Source organism: Theobroma cacao, chromosome 5 (genome assembly GCF_053813885.1).
Source record: "Theobroma cacao isolate CCN51 chromosome 5, ASM5381388v1, whole genome shotgun sequence".
Taxonomy (NCBI): Eukaryota; Viridiplantae; Streptophyta; class Magnoliopsida; order Malvales; family Malvaceae; genus Theobroma; species Theobroma cacao.
Genome location: NC_142643.1, coordinates 38,223,479 through 38,237,030, shown reverse-complemented (window position 1 = coordinate 38,237,030; position 13,552 = coordinate 38,223,479). Strand labels below are relative to the sequence as shown.

Genomic DNA, 13,552 nt, shown 5'->3' with positions numbered 1-13,552 from the left:
CATAAAGAGTAATTAGCTAGCTAGTAAGATTATTATTCTAAATATTAATGATGAAAATTTTAAACTCTACAAGTAAATTTATAGTTATATATATAATATGTCTTCACATTATAATTATGTTAATTTATTAATTTTCTTAGCTGTAATCTAATGAACATCTAACAATTTTATAAATCCACTCGAGGGAAATAAAAGATTTTTGTTGTTGGCGTGTGAAAGAATTTTCCTTGCCTTGTACGCCGAGTTATCAAGTCTCTAGTCAATAATAAAATAACACTTCAAAACAAGCAAAAGTCTTTCCAAAGTGGTCATTGTCTATGGATCAATCAAAATGTCACGTAATGTCGTTGATTGCTTTAACTCCGCAATATAAAATGGAATTGGTTCTCCCAAAAGCTGCTGGGTTGGCTTGTCGCCAATGGGCCGCGCAATAAGTAACGTAGACAATCGGGCGTTTCTCTTCTCTTGTGTTGGACCATCGCACGATGAACCGAAGATATCCCGCGCGAGTCGCCCACCAGTCTCCATCTGGGCGCCAAGTAGATTTGTACAAAAATGTACGCCACGATGCCCGAAGGAATCCACACCAATTACTCGAAAATATCATGCAGCTTTTTTTTTTTTTTAATTGAGAAAAAGTTTTGAATTAAGCTTTTTAGATAAGAAATTATATATTAATTAATAAATTAAATATTCAAAATGTAAAAATACTATTGAGCTTAACTCTGTTTTCTTGCAACAAAAAAATCAAGAGCTCCAATGCACTGATTGGAGGGATCTTTCGTTGGATACCTTGTTTATTTTTTTTATCTTTTAATGTTACAAGTTGAGGTGAAGAGAGAAAGGAGGTAAAAAAATGAAAAAAAAAATGAAATATGTATTAATTTAATAATTAAATAAATTAATATTTAATACACTAATAATGTGTTGTTTTCACACATAATCAAGTCACCAAATCTTGTACTTCATATTAAAGTATTTTTTTAAAAAATAAAAAATTAATAAAATCTCAAAACCATTTTAAATTTTAATGTGGTGTTAGGATTGATGATATGATAGTATACGAAAATTATATATTATTAATGCATTAATTATATTTTTTAATAAAATAATAGACACTTGACAAGGTTTATGAGACACAATGGGTACGGAGGATTTAGATTCAGACAGAATCTGAAGCGCTGTTAATTTGTCAAAAGTATGGTCTTCCTCCAATTTTCCTCCAAGTTTCCTCCAGCTTTTTCATCGTGTACAAGATTTTCTCTCGCTCTCTATTTCACCTTTTAAAAAGCAAGATGGTTTCCCCCATATAAACACTTATAAGGTTGGGATATCTCACCAGAGCCCAATTGATTCTCTTTTGGCAGGTTGCAATGACTTTACTCGTCAACGTTAACAAATATTATAAGAAAAAAAGAGAGAGAGTAGGGTGCGCAAAGGCGTTACGCTGGGTCAAGTTCTTTACATTAACTGAACGGAGGCGTCGCCAATCATCCCGAAGAAGAGTTTGGGTAAAGAGAAAGTTGATGTTGTTAAGCCTTGTTATCATCTCTTATTGTTATAGTCTTGCAGGATATATAATTCTCTCTTTTTTTTTTTTTTGAAAAGCATATCAATTTTCATTGATTGCCTCCTTCAAAATGCCATTGCCAGTCTTCAGCCTTATTTGGCAAGAGACTGATAATGGCATGAACAAAAGCCCTGGTTTGAGGGCTTTCAACTGTACATTTGCTTTGAACCATTCCTAAGATACTAACATAGCTTGTTTTTGGATGGAGAAACTTACATATGCTAAAGACATGATTTTGTAAAATCCTAGCTTACTATATTAGCACCGTTAAGATTTGCAGGAGAGGTCCTAAAAACAAACTCACAAAAGATGTCATCTAAAGTTCTTAAAGTTGAGAAAAGCACTCTGAGTTAGCAGTTCTGCAACCTTCCCTGGTATGTGCTTTCAAGAAAAAACGCTGCATGCTGGAAACCAACGTACCTTTCACTGATGAAGAAACACCTGGCCCGTTACTTCACTCCTTGAGAAAGGATCCTGTACAAAGAAACAAGACCAGCACCAAGGCCCTAGCTGGCCACCTGTGGTTCCCAAAATTCTAGTCTCCCTTTCTTTTTATACCACTTGATATGTACTAAAACCAAATGGTTGTTGTTCCCGCTTAACTTAACTATCTCTTCATCATCGTTAATTGTCATTGATCCTGGCTCATGCACGCTAATATATACACTTCTTTTTGTGCTAGCAGAAAAGAAGGTTCGTGAACAAAAGAATGGTCACCAAATTAATGCAGTTAAAAGTGGAGATGGAGGAGGTTAGGGAGCAACAGATTTGCATCAAAGAGGGGCAAAGAAAAGTTAAAGAAAACTTTGAAGCCGTTGAATCTGAATGCAGAAATCTTCATGCCGAGACGATGATCATTATGAAACAGAGTGCCTGTACCAGACTCCGCCTTTGCATCATGTTTCAAATCCTAAAAGCACGAGAGAACAATGATTTCGCCAAAGCCGCTGCGCTCACTCAGGCTCTACGGTTGGTTCCATATTCACCATTTCTTTTTTTTGATATGCCAATTCATTTCATATCGAAGGGACATGCATCTTGGCTTAAAGCCATTGCACAGATTACATCACACCCTTCCAATAACACGTTACAACTCAAATATATCCTGCTGGTAACTGATAACATCACAAGTTTATCAGAACATGACCCCTTCCACATAACAATCCAAACTATGCAAACATCAGAAATAAGCATGCCCTGCCTATGAGCAATTTCCAGAAACAGCCCCATTGTAGATAACCTTGTATATCCACACACCAGAAGAACATATCCTGCATGTGAAGCATACCAGAATGCAATATCCAGTACATACATATGCCACACATACAAGCTAAAATTCTAGGACCACTGCTTTAAGATATGGCATCTTTTCCAACTTCTCTCCATTTCCCATGACCCCTTGAATCTCCAAGAACAACTTCTCTTGAATATGGTTCCATATTCACCATAATTTTCATTTTAAGTATTTTCTCGTTAAACCAACCTAAATAGGCTCATATTTTGGCACTGGCCGACCCCTAATCTTAAACTTTTAGCTGGCTTTGAAAATGTTCACAAATAGACAGAAGCTTCAGCCCAATATACTTACTGCTTAAAGGACTAAAAAAGAAAAAGAAGGAAAAGCATAACAGAGACAAAACGTGGCAGGAGAAAAATTTTTTTTTCTGAAAGGCAAATTCTAAGCTTTCATTAATCGACAAATGTACAAAAACTACCCTTTTAACATGGAGGTATTGCAGGACGAAGCAGAGGGAGACAACCCCCCTCCCCAAGCATGGTCTGCATAAGGAACTAAGCTACTTATTATATGTACTGATTAGCATGGAAGGAGAAATATTATACGAAGTTAAAGCGAAATTAACATGCTGCAAATAAATTAAGATTAAGTGGCCGAATTCCTCATTCTTAAACATAATATATTGGAAGATTTAACAGAATAATTAAGAAAAAGTAAAGTTTGTTTTTCAAAAAATTTTGATAACATTGGTGACAAGACTAAATTCCTCTTTATTTTTGTTCTTTTTATATATTTAGTGAATTGATAGCGCAGCAAAACCAGAATTAGCAAGCTTTGGAACCAAGTGCTGGGGCATCTGGCAAATGAAACACTTGAGAATATCTGTTAGTCCAAATAGAAGTAATGGCGACTGTTGTTTTTCTTTTATCTTGTGTGTTGAAATTGGGGTCAAGTTTGAAGAGTTGCACACTTTTGACAGTTCGCTGCAGGGAGTTTCATGTAAATTAAGCTCAGGGGCATGTCTTATTAGTGGTTTTTAATCATGTAATTATGAACCAGTAGTTATTTGCTATGTGGTCATGTTGACTCCTACTCTTTGGTAGTTTTTTCCTTTCTTCATGTGTTAGATGGTAGTTTTTCTTTTTCTTGTATTTAAGGCCATTAGGGATTATTAATGAAGTGTGACCTCTGTCTCAATTTTAACATGTTATCAAAGCTCCCTAAAGGATCTTAAGAAATTGAGAAAGTAAAAAATCACCAACAATTTTTTTTGGAAATTTTTGTTCTTAACTTCTTTTAAAATAGAGCACCTTAACCTTAGCTTCCTTAAGCTTTAATGTTATTACTATGTTTGTGTTTACATGAGAAAATTATGCCATTTAGGTCGTGAAAATAGAGATATATCTCAAAGTTTTTGATTTACGGGAGGTTGTGGAGGTGGGAGATGAGTCACCAGAATAGAGATCTAACCGCACAGTGATGCAAATGAAGCAATACAACGAAGAAGTCGCGAAAAGATTTAAGGTTTTTTCTTACATTCATTCAGTTGTGTCAAATGTTATTTTCACAAAAATAATGACTTCTGAATCGCCTAAAAATGCTTGGGATCACTTGAAAGAGGAGTTTCATGACACCAAGAGCACTTGTTAGATGCAAGTCTTGAATCTCCATATAGAGTTCGAGATGTTGAGGATGAAAGATGAAGAAAACATTAAGGAATACTCTGACTAGATTTTGTAATTTTAGACAGGACAAGTTAACATAACAAGTGAAAACACAAAGTTAAACAGGTTTGAATTTAACCGTAACATGTTTTGTATCTAATCGTATTCGATACATTTAAGATATAAAAATACGATACATTTAAGATATAAAAATTTTTATGTCTTAATGTATGAGACACGAGTAATACATTTAATTAATCATGTTATCGAGTTTTAAACATATATAAACGTGTTTAATCGTGTTTAAACATATATACATGACACGTTTATCAACTTATTAAAAATTAATAGTCAAAATTTATTTTAACTTTACTTAAATAATTTTAAACAATTATTTTAATAAGTTTTTTAAATTTTATAAAGATAATAATGTATTTATACTATGCCCAAATCTTAAATTTGAACTTTTTTTTTATATTTGATATTATTATTTTATGTTGTTATAATTAATTTTTATAATTATTGATTTTAAATATAAATAATAAAATTATATTTAATTATAAATATTTTTATTTAAATGTGTTATTAATCATGTCGTGTCATATATTGACACGTTTAACAAATGCGTTAATCGTGTCATGTCGTGTTACACGGTTATTAAACGTATACATATTACATATTTTAGATTTAAAACACAAATATTATTTGTGTCGTGTTCGTATTTAATCTTAACGTGTTTTGTGTTTAATCGTATTTAACATGTTTAAGACACCAAAACATGAGTTGCTGGTCTAACTTTGACAATATTATAAAGTTGGTCACTCAACTCGGATTGCTGATTGAAAATTTAACTGAATGCAGGATCGTGAACAAGATTCTGGTAAGTCTTTCTGAAAAATTTGAGGTTAAGATATTCTCACTTGAAGATTCCAAAGACATTGCTTAATTGACAGTTACTGAGCTTGTGAATGTCCTCCAAGCTCAACAACAAAGATGAGCCATTCAAAATGATGAACATGTGGAGAGTGTCTAGATGGTTAGGAGTCGAGACAAAAAAGTGGACACTAGTCAAAGGAGGAATGACCAAGACAAGGAGAATGAAAGAAGAAACAATGATAGAAAACAAACGAAAGCTAAGGCTAAGCTTCAGCCATGCTCGTATTGCAGAAAACAAAATCATATAGAGAAATTTTGCTGGTTTCTTCCTAATGTGAAATGTCGATATTGCAATTAAATGAGGTACATTGAGAAGGTTTGCCAAAACAAAGGTATATGCAATGAAAAAAAGACTGTAGCCGTTGAGGAGAAAGAAGATTGTAATGAGGCGTTGTTCATGACAAAGATTGTTGAAAAACAAACCTGTAAGAAAGCTGTGTGAGCCAACCAAGCTCAACTTCAAAGACGTGTGTTGAAATTGAGGAGAGAGTTGCAGACTTTGGCCGTTTGTTGTAGGTAGTTATTTCCTTTCATGTAAGTTGAGTTCATGGACATGTTCTCTCATTAGTGGTTTTAAACCATGTACCCATGAACCAGTAGTTATTTGCTATGTGTTCACGTTGGTGACTACTCTTTGATAGTTTTTCCTTTCTTAATACATGTTTTAAGGAGTAGTTTTTCTTTTCTTATATTTAAGGCGGTTAGGTATCATTAATGAAGGATGAACTTTCTCTAAATTTTAAAATTGTTCACTTTCTTTAATAACCAGGAAGTCTTTGCTTCTATTTTTATGGTGACAAAATATTAGTAGACCATGGGTACTGTAACTTATTAAGTTTATCAAATCTATAATTCAATTCGAAAGTGTCTTCCATCCTTCATCAAGCCAAGCAAGCCCCTTAAGCTAATACAAATAATTATCTTATTGGCATTTTAATTCTCTCATAAATAGGCAAATTCTTGTCCTTCATTTCTGGTCATACTGAGATTTACCAATTACTCCAAAATACTCTAAAAATATTTAAAAGGATTGCGTATGAAGGATTTGCAATTTGCTTGCATGAAACATGCTAAAGAAAATACGCTGTTACACAATCATTAAGGGTTTTTATTAGGTTTAACTTATAATTTATATACCTCTCAACCTCAAGAAATTATACAATAAATTAATATTATTATCTGGCTCAGAATATCTCATCTTATTTGTCGTGACGTGCGGGTCCGGGAACCCGTCCGCCTGACGCGGAGCGAAAATTAAAATCGTAAGGTGTGGGAGTCGCCACCAATCTTTTTTATCTAGGTGTGATTGGTCACCTATTAACCCGGTTCTTAATCGACGAAGTCCTAAATTAATTTTAGGTCCGTCGAAAGAACGAGAACTGGTCCACGTTTTTTAAAGATGGGTTCGGGAGTGCGGTTACGCACGGAGAAGGGTTAGCACCTCCGTGACGCCCGTTCTACGAACGGTACCATTTAATCTTGAGTTATCTTAATATTGCCTTTTCTTAGTTTAATCCCTCTTTTATTAATTAAATTTTTATTGAATTGTCAGACTGAGTTTTTCACTTGGTCTTACGTATGCATATGATGCAAGCGTAGAATGATGTCGTGACTTGTTTATTTTAAATGATGGAGTCGGTAATCTTTTATTGAAAAATTATTCGAAGACTATCCCAACGCTTTGGTGAAGTCTCGAAATTCTCCTCACCTAGAGATATCTCCGGAAGAACTCGTCTCTGCGAGCTCCTCGGGAAAATCCCATCATCGGGATTCCCGCGCCATTTGCAAAATAAGAGTGGCATGCAATGACAGTATAAAATGATGGTATCTACATGCACGCGTTTATTGATTATTTAAAAATTTTGATTATTTGTTATTTATTATTTATTTATATATATATACTTTATTTTTTGGTTATTTAAATCCATGTTTGTTGTTGATCAATTTTTTTACTTGTTTACAAAGCTTATCTAAATAATTAATTAATTAACTTTTAAACGATTAATTTAACTTTATTTAGTAATATTTATTTAAATTAATTCGAATGTAACAAAATTTTCCTACACATATTATTTTCTAATAATGACTGTTTGACTTAATGGGTTTTGGAGTTTAGAGTTCGGATTTATCCCGACGCTTCGGTGAAAATCCGTCTCGAACTTCGTACCCGAAAAACATCCACCCGAAAGGGGCAACTCTTTGCCCCTTTTTGGTGGTAATACTCAAATATTTATTATATTATTTATTATATATATTTATTTATTTTTTTATTTTATTATCATCATTATTTTTTATTTTATTATATATTATTTTTTATTTTTTCATTTTTTTATCTAAAAATATAATATAATATATATGTATATTGAATTATTATTATTATTATTTATTTTATTTTATTTTTATTTTTTAGTATTAAATATAAATATTTTTTCCTAAAAAAAAAAATGATAAATGCATTTAAATTAAAATGGGCTAGACCCAAGCAAAACAAACAAACAAAAAAAAGTTATACCTTGTTGGGCTGCAATCGGCCCAACCCGGCGGTCCGTGGGAGCCCAAATCCAACCCCGGCCTGTCTCTGGAAGCCCGCAAGGTAGGATCCAAAACGCACCGTTTTGATGCTTGCGAAGCCGTTCAAAACGACGCCGTTTGGCCTGGTCCTTCCAGCTTCTACTTGCCTCTTTGAAACGACGCCGTTTTGGCCCCTAAACCTAGGTATATAACCCCCTTTTCTCTCTTTCTCTCCTCACTTTCATTCCTCACTTTCTCTCTCTAGCGGCGGCACCCTCTCCCTTCTCTCTAAAAATCTTCTTCTTCTCCCTTCTCCGGCGCCGGCGCCCTCTTTTCTCGGTTTTCTTTCTCTCTTCTCTTTCTCCCGGCGAATCTCTTCGTCTCCCCTCTCTTTCGTCGGCCTCTCTCTCTTCTCTCTCAACGCCGGTTGAACATCTACAGACCCATTCCCTCTCTTCCGTCCGCCGGCTTCCTCCTCTCAGATCCCCTATTTTTTTGTTGTTTTTGTTTTTGCTTCTTTCTTTTGTGTTTTTTGTGTGGCTAACTGCTGTTCTTGTTTCTTTTTTGTGCAGGGTTTTAAAGAGCCGGGTTGTCCAATTTTTTGGACAACCCGGCGAGGGGGTTCTGGCACCCCTGGAGTTGGTGGCCAGAACCCTCCATCCCGCGTAGTGGGTGGGGGATGGGACGGCGAAGGGATGGCTGGGCGTACGCCCAGCCATCCCGATTTTATTTATTTATTTATTTTATTTTATTTATTTTATTTTATTTATTTAAGTGTCTACATTATTGAATAAATTATGTCTAAAAAATCAGTAATTAATTATTGATATTAACTTGACATAAGTAAATTTATTTATTTGATCATAATTTAAAAGAAAATAACTAACATAATATCTAAAACAGTCCTGAAGTTATTGAAAATGACTCAAACTCCAACACAAATAATTTGAATTAAAAAATTTTCTGAATTCAAAATAAACCCAAATTCAAGACTGTCTAATATCGAAGAAAGTTTAAAGGATTCGAATTTTAAGTTATGAATTTAATTTATAGTACTGGTAAGTTGACCTGACCCGAACCCGCTGTTAGAAATAATGTATGACTTAAATGGAGCGGGTCGGTTGGATGTGAGTCCGAATTTCAAGTTTTGAGTCCGATTCATCATTGGAGTGTTGCGGGTCTCGTATCCGACTACTGAAGGATAGTTGGAACTTGGCATTTTCTTGATGATGGTGAGGGGTTGGAAAAGCGCTTCTCTTTTCTCTTCTTCTGCCTTTGATCTTCTTCAACAATTGGAATCGGGTAACCCCAAATCTGTCAATTCTCTTCCCTTCACGTTGTTCAATTATTTCTCTGTTTTAAATAAGAAAAGGGCTCTCTTTTATTTCCAGAACTCTTATTTCTCTACTACTCATCGCAAGAAATCCGAGTATGTGTTTGATAATATTGATGATGCCTTAAACAAGTTTTATCAGATGGTAGGTATGCATCCACGTCCTTCTGTTATGAAATTTGATCAATTAGTAGGGGCCATTGTTAGAATGAAGCATTACCCAACTGCTCTTTCTCTTATTAGACAAATGGAATTACTAGGAATTCATCCTGATGTTTGTACTCTTAACATCTCGCTTAATTGTTTTTGCCGCTTGCATCGTCTGGATTTTGGGTTTTCTGTTTTTGGGAAAATGTTGAAGCTGGGTATTCAACCAAGTATCGTAACATTCTTCACTTTGATCAATGGACTCTGTATTGGAGGTGAAGTAGCTCAAGCTGTGAGGTTGTTTAATGACATGGTTCAGGAAGAATATAAGCCTAATGTAATCCATTATAATACCATAGTAAACTGTCTTTGTAAAATAAGTGACACTAATGGGGCTATTAGATTTTTAAAGGTTATGAAGAAAAGAGGTTGTGAACCTAACACTACAACATACAGCATCATCATTGACGGCCTTTGTAAGGATAAGCATGCAGCTGAGGCTTTGAAGCTTTTCTCAGAAATGAAAGGTAAAGGCATTCCACCAACTGTTGTCACTTATAATTCCTTAATTCATGCAATGTGTAATTCATGTCAGTGGAAGGTGGTTACAAGATTATTGAATGAAATGGTGGCTAACAATTGCAAACCAGATGTCGTCACGTATAATATTTTGGTTGATGCACTTTGTAAAGGGGGTAGGGTTTTAGAGGCTCAAGATATTATTGAAAGAATGATTCAGCTAGGTTTTGAGCCTGATATGTTTACTTATAATTCTTTGATGAATGGATATTGTGGGCGAGGTGAAATGGATGAGGCTAGGAAACTTCTGAATTTTCTGGTTAGTAGTGGTTATGGTGTGGATGCTTTTACCTACAACACTGTGATCAATGGATACTGTAAAGCTAGAAGGATGAATGAGGCAGTGGAACTTTTTCATGAAATGACTCAAAATGGATCAATACCTGACACTGTTACGTACAACACTCTTATAAGTGGCATGTCACTGATAGGGAGACTCTCGGCTGCACAAGAACTTTTCAAAGAAATGGGTGCACATGGCACGGTACCAGACAAGATCACTTACTTTACTTTGTTAGATGGCTTGTGCAAGCATGGTCAAATTAATGATGCATTGGGACTTTTTCATGTAATGCAGAACAGTGGGTTGGAACCTGACATTGTCCACTATAATATCTTAATTAATGGCTTGTGTCAAGTTGGGCAACTTAAAGTTGCAAGGAAATTATTTTATGCACTCACAGTCAGAGGATTACATACTAATGTTTACACTTATAACATAATGATTAAAGGTCTGTGTAAAGAAGGGCTACCAAATGAAGCATATAAGTTGCTTAGGAAAATGGAAGTGGATGGTTGCATGCCAAATAGTTGCTCTTATAATACGATGATCCAAGGATGTCTTCAAAACAATGACATATCGAGGGTAGCACAAATTCTTCATGAAATGGTTAAGAAAGGATTTTCTGCATATATTTCCACAGCAGCCATGCTAGTGGATCTGTTGTCTAGTAATTCAACAGGTGAATCTTTTTGTGCACTTCTCAGAAACTGTGAAGACTATCAAAGCATTTATATGAAGTGACTTCTTCTCAGCCAACATTTGTGCAATAAATCCAAACAAGGTTTATGATCTGTAAATGTTCAAAGTGGTTACTAATTCCTTCCTATTAACTTGAGGAAGAAGGCACTATTTTACTCCTTGATCAGGCATTATGCAGCCTGCAGGCACTCTTGAATTGAGAAAGAAGGCTGATTTGGCATTTTGCAGCTTGCAGGTATTCTTGTTTCTCTCTCTCTCTCTCTCTCTTAATGTGTCTAGATAACCTATGGGCAGAACATGGTTGAGCTCTGTTATATGGTTTACCATTCATTCTAGTTCTGCTAACCTTTTAAAGGTATAATATTTTCCTTAGCAGAACAATTGCAGATGGTCCTTCATCCCTCTCTAATCAGCATGTTCTTCAAAGCATTCCATGCAGCTGAAACAAAGATAACTTCACTTTTTTATGCTTACTGTAGTTTAAAATCTGCTCCTTTTGACTCTAAGTCATAGTAGTATGGTCGTGCTCAATTACAGGTATTGCTTATGAACATGGAGTCGCTACCATTGTAAAACATAGCCCATTCATAGCTTTTCTTTTTCTCCCTTTTCCAATTGCAAATGCATATATACATGTATATATTTCAAATGTTCATTTTATCTTCTCTTGCAGGTCAGTATTTGCTCAAGTTCTTGAGACAATGCTACAAAAGGTTTCCAAATTTCAAGTCAATTTATTTCTAGCTGGAGTAAGCTAAGCAGGTTTACAAACTGGTAAGAAAATTCATTCAAATTGACTATTATTGTTTCACAAGGCTAATTTTTACGTTGGTCAAAAGAATTATATAATCATTCGAAGAAGAAGAGAAAATTGATGTACTTATTCTACTAGTCTATGTTTTCTTATTTTGTTTTCTGTTGTCTTAGATTTTTTTTTTCCTTTAAAATGATAGTGCTATCAATTTGGAAAGCACTAAGGCAGAACTCTTTGTTTGCAGGATACCTTGTTCTGTATTATTTAATTTCCTACTTGATTATAATAAGCAATCGTAGGAGTTGAAGTTTGAGGATCAAATGAGCAGTGGTAGAAAGCACCATATCAGTTGCATTTTTTTGGCTTCTTGTGCAAGCAGTGGTGTATACATTTGGTTACTTTCTTTCTTTTTTTTTTTTTTTTTAAAATTCTAAAATCCTCTTCTTTCGTGTAAATTAGACATACTTGCAATATATGATCTTATCAATCACATCGTATGACTTTTGACGAGCAACATCTCTGAATCTTGAAGGAATGTAATGTCGCTGATGTTGCCTTCCTCGGCAATGTGTGCGTCTGAAGCTGTTATTGTGGCTCTTGCTGTACATGTTTGTTAGGTCATCTGCAAAGAATGCGATGCAAGCATGAAAGACATATGGCCAAGCCAGAGCTATTTGCATCTTCTCTTTCTCTACTCTAAGCATGTTTGTTTTGGTTCTTTCACTCCTCATCATCTTTCCTGTAAGCTATTCAATCAAGGAACTTTTGAGTTTTTGCATCTGTATAATTCATCAAGTTACTATAGCCTTCTTCAAGTTCAAAAGTCTTTGCAAATCAAACAAACTTAAGAGTATGGTGGCTTAAAGGTACATTATAAGTGCATCAATAGTTGTTCTTCTTGAGTCTGTTGTACTGTTTTAAATGCTTTTACTGACTCCCTTTGCATGATTTTCATAATTTAGGTTGAATGGTAGTTATGATCATAGTGGAAAAAATTGTTCAAAGTAGACAGCTGTTATGGTTATGGGAATCAAGTTATGCTTTCTTCATAAATGGTTGACCAGACAAAAATTAATAGATTGAAATATATTGTAGAAATGAATTTGCCAAGAAATTTTGTTGTGATGTTGTGGTGGAGATCAAGATGCTTGTGTACCACTAATTAGAAGTAGGAGAGTAAAGACATGTCCATTAGCTGAGGATACCAATTTCATGACAAAGCTACATCAAGCTTGTTTGTTGGAAGACCAGTTTACTTCTATGCTTACCTCTCCCTTTTTCTTTGAATGGAAACTATATATGTATTGTTTCCAAGCAATAAATCCTTCTCTATTCCTTTATATTTTCTTTTATTGTTATTGCATCAGTCCATTCTTTTAAGCAGTGTTCTGAAAACCATCCAGAACCAAACTTGTTCTGCTGGGATGTAGCAAATCCACCTCTTTTAATTAAAGTTGTGGTTTAACCTATTTTGTGAGTTTGGTAGAGTGGATTCTACTTTGATACAAGTGAAACCATGGATTTTAATTAGTTGAGGATGGTTTAAGGTTTAGTAGAGTGGAGTTTATCTAATGTATGAAATTATGCTGTAAATAAAGTATGATATTCCTTTGGAGATCTCAAGTGTAGTGAAAGCTGCAATCCTAGTCAAAGTGGCTTGAGTTATACCTCCCTCGAATAGGTGTTTGGGATCGTAATATTAAAGAAAGCTGGGTGTTTGATTCTACTTTTCATTTGGGGACAGCGGGATTTAAATCCAGCTCTTTGACTAGGGATACTGGGTGATGGTGTGGATTCTACTTTTAAATCAGAAGAAAGACTAAGTGAAACACGACTGGT

At 34.7% G+C, this 13,552-nt stretch overlaps 1 protein-coding gene across 4 annotated transcripts; it reads left to right on the top strand.

Annotated features, from left to right (window-relative positions):
- Positions 1 to 9,104: 9,104 nt before the first annotated feature.
- LOC18599290 (uncharacterized) lies at positions 9,105 to 12,615 on the top strand. Of its 4 annotated transcripts, none has more exons than XM_088806995.1 (4): positions 9,105 to 11,194; positions 11,633 to 11,733; positions 11,958 to 12,107; positions 12,246 to 12,615. In XM_088806995.1, exon 1 carries the CDS (start codon positions 9,145 to 9,147, stop codon positions 10,999 to 11,001), a length of 1,857 nt encoding a protein of 618 aa, XP_088663121.1. In that variant the 5' UTR covers positions 9,105 to 9,144; the 3' UTR covers positions 11,002 to 11,194; positions 11,633 to 11,733; positions 11,958 to 12,107; positions 12,246 to 12,615. The 4 variants fall into 4 exon arrangements, with proteins under 4 accessions (XP_088663121.1, XP_088663122.1, XP_088663120.1 ...); XM_088806997.1 differs by having other exon boundaries at positions 9,113 to 9,220; positions 9,310 to 11,194; positions 11,958 to 12,615; XM_088806996.1 differs by lacking the exon at positions 11,958 to 12,107.
- Positions 12,616 to 13,552: the final 937 nt, after the last annotated feature.

Coding starts and splice junctions, on each gene's coding strand:
- LOC18599290 (XM_088806996.1), top strand. CDS start 9,145: ATGATGGTGAGGGGTTGGAAAAGCGCTTCTCTTTTCTCTTCTTCTGCC.